This window comes from Asterias rubens, chromosome 17 (genome assembly GCF_902459465.1).
Source record: "Asterias rubens chromosome 17, eAstRub1.3, whole genome shotgun sequence".
Lineage (NCBI taxonomy): Eukaryota > Metazoa > Echinodermata > Asteroidea > Forcipulatida > Asteriidae > Asterias > Asterias rubens.
The window spans coordinates 10,174,913-10,191,919 of NC_047078.1; the positions used below are offsets into that span (position 1 = coordinate 10,174,913).

Here is a 17,007-nt window from a genome sequence, read left to right on the forward strand (position 1 = left end):
GGAGGCAACGAAGATGATTGCCTCCATGCCCCCTGGTCATTGCCTTGGTGCCCTTGAAATGCTCTAGTATATGTAGAAGTTTATAATTTCCTTATACGTGTAGGGTGGCCTTTACCAAGGAGAAAATGCCCTGATGCCCTTGCCCTTTAAAAAACAAAGCATATACATGATATAGGCCTGTGCCTACATGTACATCTATAAACCACACTGCTAAAAATGGTATTCTTGAAACAAGAAAAACATCTTATTTTGAGAACATATTTCTTGTGTCACTCCCTAGAAACTTTTTGTTGGGAGTGACACAAGACAAATTTTCTCAAAATAAGATGTTTTTCTTATTTCAAGAATACCATTTTTAGCAGTGCAGTGTTACTTTCAGAACACCCGTTACAAAAAATTTGTAAAAACTAGAGTCACTTTCTTAAAAAACTAACTTTGGTACATGTGAGTTTCACACAGCAAGAACGGAGAACCGGGGTTTCAGCAACGACTCCCGTCGTATTGGCTACCACTGTAATGACTACCCCCGTAATGGCTACCTTCGTAATCGTAGTGGCCCAACTTACGCATCTGAAGTTCTTGAAGATGGATCTCAGAGGGTGTCCTAGAGTCGGACTCCTGAAGTTGACTGAAAAGGGAAAAAGCAGATGAGGAATAAGTCAAAACATGAAATGGTTAGGAAGTTAAAGGGACACGTTACCTTGGATCGGGCGAGTTGGTCTATGAAAAGAGTTAGACACCATTTGTGACAAAATGCATGTGGTTAGAAATATTTCTTTATTTGTAGAATGTACATGATCCACACAAACATGCTTTGAAATTGCATGGTTTACCTTTTACGGTGTGAACTAACACAAATTGCCGACTGTTCTTATACATGTAGTTTGCAAAGTAGAAGGAAAACCGTGCAAATTCAAGGCATGTGTGGATCATTATTATCTACTCTTAAAACGCTTTTCTAATAACCATTGTGCATTTCATAACAAATGCTTTTCAAAGACCAACTTTACGTAAGACAAAATCCTTTAATACAAACTCGACCTAACTATACCAAACCTGCATTAGCCTCAACTCAAGTCTGCCTTCCTATTCATCTAAAGCAATCACACTATTAGCCTAAACTATCACAGCAGTTAACATGCATACTGTGGCCTCCCTTACTAAAGCTAGTTCTTTTGGTTGAACTGAGCACACGATTAGACGTGATACAAGTCTACAAACAACCAAATCTTAGGCTAGTCTATTGTAGCAGTTTTTATGCACCGCTAGCTGTATGTGGCAAGCCGTAGGCCTACAGAAGCTAATACAAAGTAATCAGGACAGAACAGGCTAGACTTTATACAAGTCTATCAGAAACCTAATGAACCTACATGTACTTTATTTTGACTGTAGCCTTATGGTAGCTGTAACCTCCGATTATCTACTCCGCGGCAGTAGAATATAGCAAGACAGTTCCCTAAGAACAACTCTACCTGGCAAGTAGATACACACATGGTGTTACCGCAAAACCAAATATACATCGTAGCTGTAATCCTTATAAATTATTCACTAACTGACTAATACATGTAGCATGAATCTGAGTAGACCTTAATGCTAAGGAACCAAATCTGCTAAGCAGCAGTTATCCGTAAACCAATGAACATACATTGTATCATGACATTGTAAGCCAGGTAACCATTTGTTAGTAAGACCCCCCCCCCCCCACCACACCGAACTCGTTCTGATTTTATAGTGAAAATATAGTCTTGGAGCAAGACGTTGTTATTGACACTATCACTCAATTGCCATCCCCGCTCGCTCCCTCCTCGCGGCACACATTACTATCACCTTGTAACAATTTAGAACATAGTGAGAACGAATGCGAAGGGATGGGAGTATAGACGACGTTTACAAAACAGCCACAGAGCCTGGACTTCCTGCAGGCACGATTCTTTACACAGCTCAATGGAAGAAAACATAAAATCTTATATTTTATGGAGATTGCACTGTCTAATAGCACTGTATTCTCAGTACTTTCCCGAGTCATCTGTGAAAAAGTCACAGTCATATTACTTGGGTGGGATTCAAACCAACGACCTTGGCAAAGTGGACTACAAATGTCTTTCTCCCTTCGTTGACAGCCTTACTTTTACCAAGAAAACTTGAAAGCTCAAGGAGAATTCGAGAAAATCCTGAAATGAGGAAAAACCTGTCTATACATTACAACTTCTTTCCTATCCTTAAATACTCCTGCCTATACTATAGGTTGAATCCTCTAAGATACAATAAGTAATATGCCTAAGTAAGAAATGTAAGCCAGGTAATTCAAGGTTAGAGTTGGCCTACACATAAGTTTAACTATAGGGTGCGTTTGATTAGCTTCCCTGGGTTGACCCCGCAGTGCTCACTCAGGTGAGCCCCTGACAAGAGCTAATCGAACGATCACACTCGCCCTCTCATGGTGACCTCATGCACTTCGGGCCAGCCCCCAGTGACCCGTTTCACAAGCAGGGCACTTGATGCTGACCCGGGTGAGCCCCTGGAATGAAGTCAAAGCTATTCGAACATACCGCGGGCAGATCGGGTTGACACAGGTAAGCTAATCGAACGCACCCACTATGACATGGGCTTTAATAACAATGTGGTAGTGGGTTTTGTGATAGCGAAGTTAGGAAAACCGAGCAACATACAGTACATGTAGAAATAGTGAGTGAAGGGAGAAGGGAAGTGTATGGGTTTATGATGCATGCACAGATGTGGATTGGGATCATGTGGATTTTATGAGCAAAGTGAAGACTAGACATTACCAGATTACAGAGCAGTGGAAGGACAACAAAGAACACGTTCAAGTGTGCACAATGGTTAACTAAAGGTTGACCATTTGCACTCGAACCCAGGCTGGTCGACCATTGGTTGACTACTGTGGTTGACCATGAGCAAGTTTGAGTGTGCACAATGGTTAACTAATAGTTGACCATTTGCACTCGAACCCAGGCTGGTCGACCATTGGTCGACTACTGTGGTCGACCATGAGCAGGTTCGAGTGTGCACCATGGTTAACTAAAGGTTGACCATTTGCACTCGAACACAGGCTGGTCGACCATTGGTCGACTACTGCAGTCGACCATTTGGAACCAGCCTCAAGCCCATGGTTTCTTCACTGGTCCCAACAGCATGTTCCATTTTAACATATGTGTAAAGCGCAGAGGGGAACCAGTGACACTATAGCGAAAAAGGCAAGACTAGACTTCCAAATGAGTCGTTCAAGTGAGTGCGTCACTGCGCATGTACGTTGCTGGTCAGTAGTCAACCACGGGTCAAACAATGTGCCCACTCGAACTTGCTCATAGACTGTTGTGCATATTTAAACATTGGTACATGGGCGCGATTTTTTAATCTGTTAACCCTATTAAGCATTATATTTGTCCCTTAGAAAAAAAGGAAGACAATTTGATTGACCTACATGTAGTGTAGACTTTAATAGACTTTCTGTCTGTTTATTAGAAATTTTGCCATCTTTACTGAGCATGCTGAGAGCCCAAAATGAATATCACGGTTGTCCCTATGAAACAAATGAATTTTTCCACGATTTTGTTTGATGAATGTTTAATAATGTGATGGAAAAAAATGTGTTGACTGAGTGAAGCTTTGGAATGAAATATCAGTAAACAATGGTGTGATACTTTTTCAAAAAAGTAAAAGGAGAACTGAACGTACAGTGCAACAGGAGGTCGAGATTTTGTGAACCACTCATAACCAATGTCTTCATCGCTAGGAAAAGGTAAAGGAAAATACCAAGAGACAACACAAAGGTTAAAGAAAGGCAAGGCCTGTTATAGTTGATCAAAAGAGAGTTTTTGTTTTTGACGACAGATGGTTCTGCAACGTTTCGTAGTTTTCAGCCAAACGCTGTCAGTTTCAGCACAACGCAGATTCATTCCAAGTACTGTCGTAGACATTGAGGGACGACCGTCCTAAAAGTGGATGCACATGTGCAGATGATGCCAAATGTCATCATTACCATGGCAGAACCATCCGTCGTCCAAAACAAAATCTCCCTACAGTATACTTGGGTTAGCAACAACGTAAGTTGAGTAGAGTGCCAAGACGGTGCAGGTGCTAAAAGAAACCTCTAGTCCGAACAGTTAGCATGCAAGGATGACTAACAACTACTCCACTCCATACAATAACAAGATCAGCAAACTGTGAAGACGCATTAAATACACTGGACACTATTGGTAATTGTCAACGACCAGTCTTCTCACTGGGTGTATCTCAACATATGCATAAAATAACAAACCTGTGAAAATTTGAGCTCAATTGGTCGTCGAAGTGGCGAGATAATAATGAAAGAAAAACACCCTTGTCACACAAAGTTGTGTGCTTTCAGAGGCTTGATTTCGAGACCTCAAAATCTAAATCTGAGGTCTCGAAATCAATTTCATGGAAAATTACTTCTCTCTCAAAAACTATGTCACTTCAGAGGGAGCCGTTACACACAATGTTTTATACTATCAACAGCTCTCATTACTTGTTACCAAGTAAGGTTTAATGCTAATAATTATTTTGAGTAATTACCAATAGTGTCCACTGCCTTTAAAGAGCTACATTGCACAAGGCTGGAGAAAAGCTGAGGGAGAAAGGGCGGTTATTACATGGCAACGCAAGTACTAACTCTACAGAACAGAAAGAACGACAGAACTGAGAGAACCAAAGATCGGAAGAACCAAAGAACAGAAAGAACGAAAGAGCAGAGAGAACAAAATTAAATCAGAGAACGAAAGTTTAGAAGACCGCAAAAAGAAAAAGAAGAATGGCGTCTTGGTTCCAAGTTGCTTCTCTCGTTAAATTTCAGGGGAGACCCCAAAAACCTATAACAGAAGATGCTATCACTATGCAGTGGTTTGTGGGTGGTAATGGTTAAGGAGGGTAGCGCCCTCTGTTGGTGATACTCAAACTCATAGTCATGGATCACAACTAGTAACATAGAAATGCCTTGGAACCAAGCCTTAAAAGAATGCAGCACCTGTGTTAAGAGCTCCACACACTGACACAACATCCACATAATCACTGCCAAGGCACTAGAGGGCGCAATTAGAACACTAGGTTTGTACATGTACGTGCACTAGTTTTAAACCTATGGTCTCCACAAACCTAGGTTATGAAAATATCGCGTTAAGATCTCGTTCGAGTTCCGCTTTCTCGTTCCTGTAACTACGATTCGGTTCTCCGTACAGGCCCTCGGTGTTAGCGTAGGTCGGGTAACTCCTGTACGACGATACGATCGATGGCGCGATCGCGGACGGACTGGCGATGTCACCGTATATGGGATGGACTGTGGGGAGATCCGCTAAGGCCAAATCATTGCTATGGAAGCAAAAGAGAGAATCTTGATGGTGACTCCGCTAGAAATAAACCATTATCATACTGCCACCATCTTGGTCAAGCTCCCTGTATCCAGTAACAGTAATGAATGCTAATATCCGTCGTACAAAAAGGAACCAGACTATTTTTCCTTTTAGCCTCGGTTTGGTTACATTGAGTTGAATGGGATAAAATCAAGATGGCCGCACCATGATAAAGATCTTTGTGGCGCCATTTTGTGGGGTTTGACTCTTCAGCCAAATTTCATAACTTTCATAAAAGCAACATTTGTATCCTTTTCACCAGTGGTGTGTGCTTACATTGAATAAGGTCATTAAACTTGATGGATAAGCAGTTATTTTTCCTGGGGCAGCCAGCAGCCCTACTGGTTTATGCATGATCCTATTAAGTAATACAATGAATTACATGGACATAACATATGTTAGTTGTTAGATGAAAGGGATGTATTATTTAAGCTTCTTTCTTTTATGGAGCTTTCCCTTAAAGTACATGTAGCCGTCACATGGGTTACGACCTCAGCTTTAAAATAAAATTTAGAGACGTTAGCTGTGCCATTTAAAATAAATAATGCATAATGCATTTGGCTGTTTGTTAAAAACCATGCTCCATTCTGCAAAAAAAAAAGGGGGAAATAATTTGTGTTAATAAAGCAAACCAAATGTTCTTGCGATCAGCCAGATTTTCTGAAACACAAACACCTCTGATTTAGTTAGTATACAGTATGACTCTATACCACGGAGTTTGAAAAAAATTATACGAAAGCAAAATTTATTGCATGATTGGTGCGTTGTTTAAATTCATGCATCGTTTGTCCTATGGATTAACAGCAGATTTATTAACCAATGAAGTTATATTGATTTCTGTTTTACCAAAAGTTAGTAGATGAGATAGTAAGCAGATTTTTTATAGGATTCACCATCTACTTGCCAGGTAGAGTTTTTCTTTGAGAACTGTCTTTCTTTATTCTACTAGGATCATAATTAACTGCACTACCTCGGAGTCAGTTCTTGAATTGGTCTCAACATTTCGACAAGCTTGCTCTAGTCATCGTCATAGTAGATTGTTAGGAGACAGTCCAGCTAAGGTTTGGGAATTGTATTATCAACAAAAGTGAAAACGTGTGTTGGAAAGATGACGTGTCGTGACCGAGAGCATCAGACTCAAGCTCTGGTATTTTTGATCAGCAGAGTGTGGGTTCGAGGGGACTGAAATCCAAATACATGAAAGACTTGGTCTGAGGTGGGATTCGAACTAGGGTCCACAGAGGTGAAAGGCAAGGAAAGAAACCACTCAGCCAACGTGAACCCTGATATATTATTATTGAACCACATAACATGATATGTCAACATGGTAGAATTTCAAAACTCAGAATTATCTACATTTTGTACAGCGTTTCTTTAAGTAGCAAGAAGCAGTAACAGAAACTACGTATTGGCAAAAAGCAATAGTGCAATGCAATGAAGCTGCAGTGCCCATAAGAAAATACATGGCTCAAGATCAATATCGAAGGCAGGAGAGGAGACTAGTGATTAGACATGCATGATATCAGACTTGAGTATGAGACTAATCATATATGTTGTGATGGATGCGCATTATGATTTTGTGATTGGTGTGTATGAAATGTCTTTAACTGGTATGTTTATTGTTAAATACACCGGACACCTCCAGTACTTGTCAAAGACCAGTGTTCTCACTTGCTGTATCTCAACATATGCACAAAATAACAAATCTGTGAAAATTTTAACCCAATTGGTTGTCGAAGTTGCAAGATAATAATGGAAGAAAAAACACCCTTGTCACACAAAGTTGTGTGCTTTCAGATGCTTAAATTCAAGACCTCAAAATCTCATTCTGAGGTCTCAAAATCAAATTCAAATATTCTAATAAGAAATTACTTCTTTCTCGAAAACTACATCACTTCAGAGGGAGCCGTTTCTCACAATGTTTTATACTATCAACATCTCTCAATTGATGGTTAACAAATAAGTTTTTATGCTAACCATTATTTTGAGCAACCAATGAGTATCCAGTGCCTTTAAACAAAAAACTCTTTCATGGCATTTTCAAGAACTTTTGAAGGGGCACAGTCTATGTGAACCTCCATGAGGGAAATGTAAATTTGAATCAGAACTTTGCAAAGGGCACCACAGGAAAAGCACAGGGCACCACGGCAATTGTTGATACCATGGGTTATTTCAAGGCACGGCAGCAAATGCTGGGTTAATTCGAGGCCAGCATTGTATAACTATTTTTTCATCGTCTCAATATATTCTACACAGGTTCAAGTACATGAATATATATAAATTTAGACAAAATTATCTTCGGCTGAATCTTTACTGATCTTAATTTGGATAAATCCAATCTTAAAGGCAGTGAACACTATTGGTAATTACTCAAAATAATTATTAGCATAAAACTTTACTTGGTAACGAGTAATAGGGAGAGAATGATAGTATAAAACATTGTGAGAAACGGCTCCCTCTGAAGAGACGTAGTTTTCGAGAAAGAAGTTATTTTCCACGAATTTGATTTCGAGACCTCAGATTTAGAGCTTGAGGTCTCGAAATCAAGCATCTGAAAGCACACAACTTTGTGTGACAAGGGTGTTTTTTTCTTTCATAGTTATCTCGCAACTTCAACGACCCATTGAGCTGACAATTTCACAGGCTGGTTATTTTACGCATATGTGGAGATACATCGGTCTTTGACAATTACCAATAGTGTCCGGTTCCTGTAAGAGAGTCCAAACATTAAGTTACTGTTATAATGGATGGTTTTGGAGTATCGGGAGGGTCTTTATCCAAATACATGTACACTGGGGCTAGGATTTTAAACTAGATAACAATCTAGACCACAACCCCGGCTAACTATCAATCTGGATGATCCAGCTACGGTAATCAACCTGGTTACAGCTAACCACCAACTTGGGTTATGACATCATCAACGCGATCGCTGCTAATCACAAGCCTTAATTCAAGTAAACCAAGTAAGTAACTCATCAACTTAGATAATACCTCCCAAGAATTTATCAACTTAGATCCACACTCACTAATGTAACGGAGAATCCAACCACATGAAGTAGTTAAAGGAACACGTTGCCTTGGATCGGACGAGTTGGTCTTTGAAAAGCGTTTGTAACTGTTTGTTATGAAATGCATATGGGTAGAAAGATGTTTTAAAAGTAGAATATAATGATCCACACAAATATCACTCAAAATTGCACGGTTTTCATTTTTACGTCGCGAACTAACACGGTCGGCCATTTATGGGAGTCAAATTTTTGACTCCCATAAATGGCCGACCGTGTTTGTCAACGAGGTAAAACGAAAACCACGCAATTTCGAGGCATTTTTGTGTAGATCATTGTATTCTACTTTTACAGCATCTTTCTAACCATACCGATTTAATAACAAACGGTTACAGAACGCTCTTCAAAGACCAACTCGACCGATCCAAGGCAACGTGTTCCTTTAAGCTAGTTTGAGATAAAAGCTAACTATCAACCTGACGTGTGGAAAATTATTCAAACATTAACTGAGATCTACACTAACTATCAATCTGGATTACTGCAAAAACATAAATCAACCTGGATTAATATCAAAACTAGCCATCAACGTGGACTGCAACTAACTATCAACCTATATAGCTATATATCTAACTATCAACCTACATACATGTATTATCTATGTACATCATCAACCTGGATTAATATCCAAGCTACATGTACAGTAACCATCAACTTGGATTGCAGCTAACTATCAACCAGAGTGGCTAATCATCAATTGGGTTAACGGTTAATACATGTAACAATAACACTAATCAAGCTGGACTAACATCCACGCTGACTTTAACTATCAACCTGAATTACCGCTTATAATATGGATCAACCTGCACTAATCCAAGCTAACTATCAACCTGGGTTGCAGCAGATAACTATCAACCTGGATTATGAATTGTCAATACTACCAACCCCTGCATTAATCTGTCGGCTTCGTATGTGGCATGGGTAGGCATTTTCCAGCGATCATCAGCGAACTGACTAGCAGGTAAACTCTGGTACTGACTGCTGGCTCTGTGAAAGGGGACCAGAAAAGGGGTTCAGTCAATTTCTTTGGATTTTAGTTCCAAGTGTTATTTCTTCATGCAATTTTTCGCTCTAGTTTCCTTTCCTCGTGCGGAGGGCTACTGCTACTTAAATTTGACTTAACATGCATGTTAGCTGACTAATAATCTACATAATAAAAGAAACTTCCCCTGCGAGAAGAATTGAAACTGGCATCCGGTTTAGGTTTCCTTTCAACATGTGCAAGGGAATGTGTTAATGTTGGGTAATCACTCTTAAACTTTAAGGCAATCCAAGTTGTTGGTAAAAAACTTATTGTAACTTTTCATAGTAAAGAGTATTTTTCTAAGTAATATAGTTATGTATGCATGTACTAGGGTTCTAATGTAAAAAGATCACTTTTTAAGCCCCAATTGGGACTAGGGCAAGAAAGACCATGACCTCAGTGTGCTCATATTCGCAGGGCTGTATGCTTCGTTTTTGAAAGGGCACGGGCACCAAGGCATTTTCTCTTTGGCAAAGGGCACCCTATGAGGAAATTGTAAATTTCTACTGGAGCATTTCAAGGGCACCAAGGCAATGGCAAGGGGCAACGGAGGCGATTGCCTCCACTGCCTCCGTGAAGTATCAGGCCTGTATTCGGTACCTTTTCGAGACCATGAACAAAACAATAAGAAGGGTAAATACATTTACATGTAAAAGGACTCCGTCATGGGAAATTCTAATGACCAGGGTGCTCCATGAGGAATTTTGGCATACAAAGTCCGAGGGAAAATCTGAAGTACGGGGACAATGGGAAGAACAAAAGATGTCTCCACAGGGATGCATAGTCAACAATGTTTGTCATTCCAGGGCCCAATTTCATAGAGCTGCTAAGCACACCAATTTGCTTAGCATGAATATTTTTTACTTGATAAAAACAGGATTACCAACCAAATTTCCACGTGATTTTCGGTATAAGCAAACTACAGCTGAATACCAGCAACAAGAATGATGCAACAAAAGGAAATTTGGTTGGTAATCCTGTTTTTTTTTCAAGGACAACACTTCATGCTAAGCAAATTTGTGTGCTTTGCAGCTCTATGAAATTGGGCCCTGGATGGCTATATGTTTATGAGTTTAGGGTGTGTAATGAGGGATTGACTATGGATGTAAGGCATTGTCTCAAAATTGGCCCGCATCTAGAATGTACAGCCATTTATACACTACGGAGAAAATTTAACAGGAAACTCCCACTGAAGAAACCTCACCCCAACCATGAATTTGTTTCACACTTTCCCAGGAAAAATAAAACTTTGTATTCTATTGTCCCAGTGGCGGAAGGCAGGGAGACATACCGTTACGCCAACCCGACCGCCCAAAATCGGTCAGACAGTAGGAGGGTTGACTATCTACTGTGTACCTGCATTACACACACAGTATAAATGCAGGCTGGCATAATCATTCAAAACCGCTGTGGATGCTTTTAGATGGTTACAGAGTAAGAGGGTTAGTAATGTGAAATGGCTGAAATGAGCATGCAAATGCAGTGGCCTGGTACACGATACATGTAGGACCTCGTCAGTGTATTTCTGCGGGTTACAATAAGTAAAACCATACTGCAGGTTTTACAATTAATTTTGTCCAAAGGATGGTTTGAAGTTAGTTTGGGAAGGCATGAGGTTAGTGTTGAAGTAATGATTAAAGGAACATTACGGAATTGGTTTTGCTAGCAAATAAGTTGCTGGCAGTGTAAGCACTCTATGTAATCCACAATATACGTACATAAAGTGACAAACCCATAGAAGTTAGAGATCGATCGGCCATCTTGGTCACGAGAGAATAGTGAAAAAAACCGATTACAAAGTTTGCATTGCATCGATGCCAAAACAAAAAAGAATAAAACGCTCACTGAACGATAAACTCAAAGCTAGAAATTAGATTATTTATTTCTCATCAAATTTCAGACAGAAATATTTCAAGGGATGTTTTCTACTCTCATCCTCTTTAGACCGTGTAAGTTTTATGTAAATCTGTCATCTTCATGATTTCTGTTTCTTACCAATTCTGTAACGTTCCTCTAAGTGATGATGCACCATGCATTATAGAAAGCCAAATATCCTCTACCCCTACCACGTCCTTAAAGATGGGTGGGGTAAGATTAACATTTAAACATTCAAAATCGTGTTTCCTCAAAAAAAAAAACATCATTTTGATTTGTATCCGATAAATTCCTGTTTCGAATGTACAGACCCAGTTTGGTGTTGATAAACAATGTCTTGTTTTAAATTTCGCTCTGAATGTTTAGTTTCTTGTTCATAAGGACTCAACTCAATTTGACTTTGGAAACTCTCTTTAAAAGTTCACCAGCTAGAAACAAATGATATGTTTTGTCTTGTAACAAGTATTTCATTGCATGGAGTTAGATAACAGGTGAGAGTTGCTAGGGGAAAAGGATGTATTATTCTGGCCTCTTTCTTTAATGGGGCTTTTCCATAATGGAGATAACAGGTGTGAGTTGCCTGAGGAAAAGGATGTATTATTCAGGCCATTTTCTTTAATGGAGCTTTCCCTTAATGGAGCTGCGCGTAGATAAAAGTACTACATGTATTTAACCAGTTATTATTCTTCTTCTTCTTAAGATCTGATCATTACAACACACCCATCACGAGGATACATGGAGATAACAGGTGTGAGTTGCTAGAGGAAAAGGATGTGTTATTCTGGCCTCTTTATATTTAGTTATTATTATTCTTCTTCTTAAGATCTGATCATTACAACACACCCATCACGAGGATACTCCAGGTAATTGATCTCAGTCTCCACCTCAGCAAGACGTTCCATTTTCATCCTCTCACCGATGGACGACGCTGTCCTTCTATAAAGACGATGGTCGGAGTGAAGGAAGTTAGTAAACAATCAAAATTTATATCACTACACAGAACTCAAAAATTAGAGAGAGAAAACATCACTGGGGTGGTAAAACCCATGGAAGCGTCAGCTGTGGAGAAAAGTTCTTTGAAAAGATACATGTCGTTGGCTAAGAGCAGAAAGGACTTATGGCGGCCATCTTGATTTTTTAAAGTTTTTTTTACTCGGCCTCATAGAGTTATATATAAGAACTAGAGGGCGCACTGGCCTATATACGCGACCCCGCATGTGCGCAGGCGGCCAGTTGACAAAACAGGCATTGCACAGTGTGTTTGTGCAGCCATTTTGTAAGTTGACAAACACTATCGCGTAGCGTTCAATAAACAAAAACTCCAACAGGTGTTTCATATTCAACGCGCGTACAGAATGGCGCGCACGTGTCTCCTTGAGGTCCCGTTGCGTTTGTGCAAGAAGCATCACCAGTGCGCACTCTAGTTCTTATATATAACTCTATGCTCGGCCTAGATCGACCATCTCAGCTCAGAGCAGAAACGACCTACACCCCTCATGCGTGTTGGTGTTATACATTGTAACTCCTTTTTGCTCTAATCCAACTGAATATTTTCTTCTATCTTTTCTTTCCTCATCTCATGTTTTTAAAAGAGGTATCGCCTGACATCACAGACTGGACGGCCACTTCATGGTGAGGACTACATTGTACATGTGTAGACTAATAGTTTGTGGAATAATGTTATCGAATATGAAAAATTATAAACTGGAAGGGTATCAAATATAATGGCAATTTACTGAGTTAAGGGAAGGTAATTTTTCCACATTCTCATGAGGACTCTATCTGGAATGTTTTTTATGTGATCAAGCTAAATGAGTCGTTTGTCGAAAATATTATTACCGAGAAACAAGCCAAAACAGGCCTGAAAGGTTGAAATTTTCAAAACAAAACTGTTCTGCAAATTTAAATGGCAATATATACATTATTTCACAACTCTACTTTAAACCCTTTTTTCTCAGTGTCACTCTCTTGCATTTCTTGGTAAGTCTTGGTAAGTCTTGGTAAGTCTTGGTAAGTCTTGGTAAGTCTTGGTAAGTCTTGGTAAGTCTTGGTAAGTCTTGGTAAGTCTTGGTAAGTCTTGGTAAGTCTTGGTAAGTCTTGGTAAGTCTTGGTAAGTCTTGGTAAGTCTTGGTAAGTCTTGGTAAGTCTTGGTAAGTCTTGGTAAGTCTTGGGAAGTCTTGGTAAAAGTAATTGTATAATAATAATAACAATTCTTATGTCGCATTTCAGAATAAATCGTATCAATGTGCTTTGCATTAGTCACACTCCGGTGACTTAGCACCAGAACTTGAATTCGATGCTCTGAACCACTCAGTCGCGACACTCTACTTTAAAAACTTTTGTCCCAAAGGTGGAAATCAACATGGGGTTTTAACAGTATTAACGCATATATTATGCTCTTTTCAAATTACCTAGGCCGATAAACGGCTAATTTTGCTTGATCGCATCACAATTGAACTAATCATTTCCCATCCTGTTTATAAGTTGCTCTCATTTTCATCAAATTCTTGTGGTATTTTCCAAAACAAACAAACAATGGAGGACATACCCATACTCCACAGCCTGCTGCATCTCTTCTTCCTCAGGGGACTCTTTGCCGCACATGTGCACACAGATGCACATGGTGAGTCCGCATCTATTGGTGCAGTAGCATAAGCAATCGATGAAGAGTAGAAGGATGAAGAAACCTCCTACTAAGATTCCAATGAAGGCCGAGATGGGTAGCTCTCCAATACGAAGACCGGGTCCTGTTACCCCAGAAAAAGAACAAAAAATCATTATTTTATTTTGACAGAACAGCAAATTCAGCGCCAATAACCATACTGGGATAATTAGGAAGGAGGAATTCAGTTTTCGATGTGGGAGGAAAACTCACACTCAAGTAGGGACTGAAAACCCAATCCACAATCAGCCCCGATACTTCACGACAGCAATTGCCATCGTTGCCCCTACTGATTGCCGCAATGCCCTTCAAAAACCAAATATTTCATTGCCACCATGCCCTTCCTCCCAATGTTTTTTTTTTATGTTCAACAATGTCCAAGTTCGAAAATAAGCCAAAGAGTCCTGATGTCTGTGTAAATTTCACCCAAAGAAAAAGAACCCAATTTCACGCACGTAATGCACAACAGCAGTTTTTAGGCCCGCTAATCGTTGTCCTTTGCGTGCAACAAAAAAATACAAGACACATTGACATTTACTTTTAGTAAAATTACGCCAACCAGCAACATGATCATTGGGTATTTAGGCCTATGAAGCAATCGATTGAAATGAACATATTGGAAGAACTATTTTTTACAGGCAACTCGGAGTAGTATTTTTGTTTTCACATTGCCCTCGTGCCCTTGACTACTTTTTACAATTGCCTTGATGCCCTTTGAAATTCTTGAAGTGTAGTGGGATTTGAACCTTGGTCCACTGAGGTGAGAGACAGGGAAACAAATCACTGAGCCAACCTGATCCCCTGAAAAGGTTTAAAGGCAGTGGACACTATTGGTAATTACTCAAAATAATTATTAGCATAAAACCTTACTTGGTGACGAGTAATGGGGAGAGGTTGATAGTATAAAACATTGTGAGAAACAGCTCCCTCTGAAGTGATGTAGTTTTTGAGAAAGAAGTAATTTTCCACGAATTTGATTTCGAGACCTCAGATTTAGAATTTGAGGTCTCGAAATCAACCATCTAAAAGCACACAACTTTGTGTGACAAGGGTGTTTTCTTTCACTATTATCTCGCAACTTCGACGACCGATTGAGCTCAAATTTTCACAGGTTTGTTATTTTATGCATAATATGTTGAGATACACCAAGTGAGAAGACTGATCTTTGACAATTACCAATAGTGTCCAATGTCTTTAAGCATCAGGCCTAAACACAGGTTTACATTAACACACACTTTACCTATTGGCGTGTCCGTTACTGGTTGAATCGGAGCTCCACCCTTCATTCTGAACCTAAGAGTAGTAGGTGCACTCTTCCCCCAGGTGCTCTCAGCATATAACTCCAGGTAGTAGTAGGTCCCTGGTTTCAGGTTAGTGAGGAGGTAACGATGGATTGGCGCCGTGTCACTGTCTTTGTCCGCCGGGATCTTTACTGGGTCCAGACCAATTTCATTCACATCCGGACCCGAAACCTGCAAATTAAAAGGAAGTTACTGATTTAATATTCATAGGTTCTGTAAAGAAACAAATCAAAAATCGAATAAAAATTTGTGCTGGAAAAGATTGAAGGATTGTGTCACTGATGTCTGATTGTGTTTTGTACGTAAGGTATGTAGTCGTGGACAGTCATGAGCGACACAATTGGTTAACCAAGTTGGAAGTCAATATAAACCACAAGGGAAACTGACTGGGTAAATTTTGAAATGATTTTTGGGGTTGAACAAAGAATTGACTAGAGTGGGATTTGAACCAACGACCTCGGGAGTAACGTGCCGGCGCTCTACCAACTGAGCTATCTAGCCCTATATTGGCAGTGTCCCTATTTTGTCAATATCTTTGTTCGGGGGTGCCAGTCAGAAGCCATACAACCGTTAACTGCCGTGTAGCCAGGGATCACACCCAAATTATGATACAACCAGGGAAGCGGCAGCCAGGGGATCACCTTTAAGGTGATGCGACTGGGTTGACACAATAGCAAATATAGGGCTAGATAGCTCAGTTGGTAGAGCGCCGGCACGTTATTCCAGAGGTCGTTGGTTCGAGTCCCACTCTAGTCAATTCTTTGTTCAACCCCAAAAATCAAATTGGAAGTTGCAGCTTTTTATGTAGTAGTTGAATAACGGTAGTCGTGACTCGATTAAGAAATCAACAGTCGCAACTTTGACACTAGTCACCAAAGCTTATCATCTACAACACTGTAAATGGAAAAATCTTACAGGACCCGACCCTTTCTGCGCTTTGAACACCGAGCAGGGTGGAAACCTGCGGATTACAAGTCTTATTATTATTATTATTATTATTAATAGCTGCTTACCTGTGAGTAGACGATCTCATAAGCATTTATAGGAGAGCCTCCGTCATCGTATGGCTCAATCCAGACTATCTCATACATCGTATCCCTATCCGGCTCCCTCTCAAATATCTGTGATTCGCCCGGTGGACCTGGGTACAGAGAAAAGACAAAGTAAATGACTAGTAAAAATGACAACATTAAAGACAGTGGACAACATTGGTAATTGTCAAAGACTAGTCTTCACAGTTGGTGTATCTCAACATATGCATAAAATAACAAACCTGTGAAAATTTGAGCTCACCCTTATACGAAGTTGTGTGCTTTCTGATGCTTGATTTCGAGACCTCAAATTCTAAACTTGAGGTCTCGAAATCAAATTTGTGGAAAATTACTTCTTTCTTAAAAACTACATCACTTCAGAGGGAGCTGTTTCTCACAATGTTTTAGACTACCAACCTCTCCCCATTACTGGTAATCAAGAAAGGTTTTATGATGATAATTATTTTGAGTAATTACCAATAGTGTCCACTGCCTTTAAAGGGTTTAGGTAAGACACAAAACACAATAATAATATCTTAAATTCCACACCATGCAAAGCTTCAACCAACCCTTGAAACAAATTTAAAGGATTTGGGTACTTTTTTTCACACAAAACATAATGTCCACAGATTTACATTAAACTTACACTGTTTGAAGCGTACCTT

The 17,007-nt window shown here is 39.8% G+C and overlaps 1 protein-coding gene across 5 annotated transcripts in view; it reads right to left on the bottom strand.

The window, feature by feature from the left end:
• Positions 1 to 201: 201 nt before the first annotated feature.
• Positions 202 to 17,007, bottom strand: part of LOC117301422 (fasciclin-2-like) — a 35,757-nt gene continuing 18,951 nt past the window's right edge. The window contains exons 14-20 of one of the 5 annotated variants that reach the window (XM_033785398.1): positions 16,325 to 16,452; positions 15,251 to 15,482; positions 13,897 to 14,095; positions 12,192 to 12,284; positions 9,335 to 9,436; positions 5,134 to 5,346; positions 542 to 628 (exon numbers count right to left, since the gene is read on the bottom strand). In XM_033785398.1, the coding sequence (XP_033641289.1) occupies positions 5,139 to 5,346; positions 9,335 to 9,436; positions 12,192 to 12,284; positions 13,897 to 14,095; positions 15,251 to 15,482; positions 16,325 to 16,452 (962 nt within the window). In that variant the 3' untranslated portion in view covers positions 542 to 628; positions 5,134 to 5,138. Of the gene's footprint in view, positions 629 to 5,133; positions 5,347 to 9,334; positions 9,437 to 12,191; positions 12,285 to 13,896; positions 14,096 to 15,250; positions 15,483 to 16,324; positions 16,453 to 17,007 lie in introns of all 5 variants that reach the window. The other 4 variants (XM_033785399.1, XM_033785400.1, XM_033785401.1 and 1 more) reach the window with 4 other exon arrangements.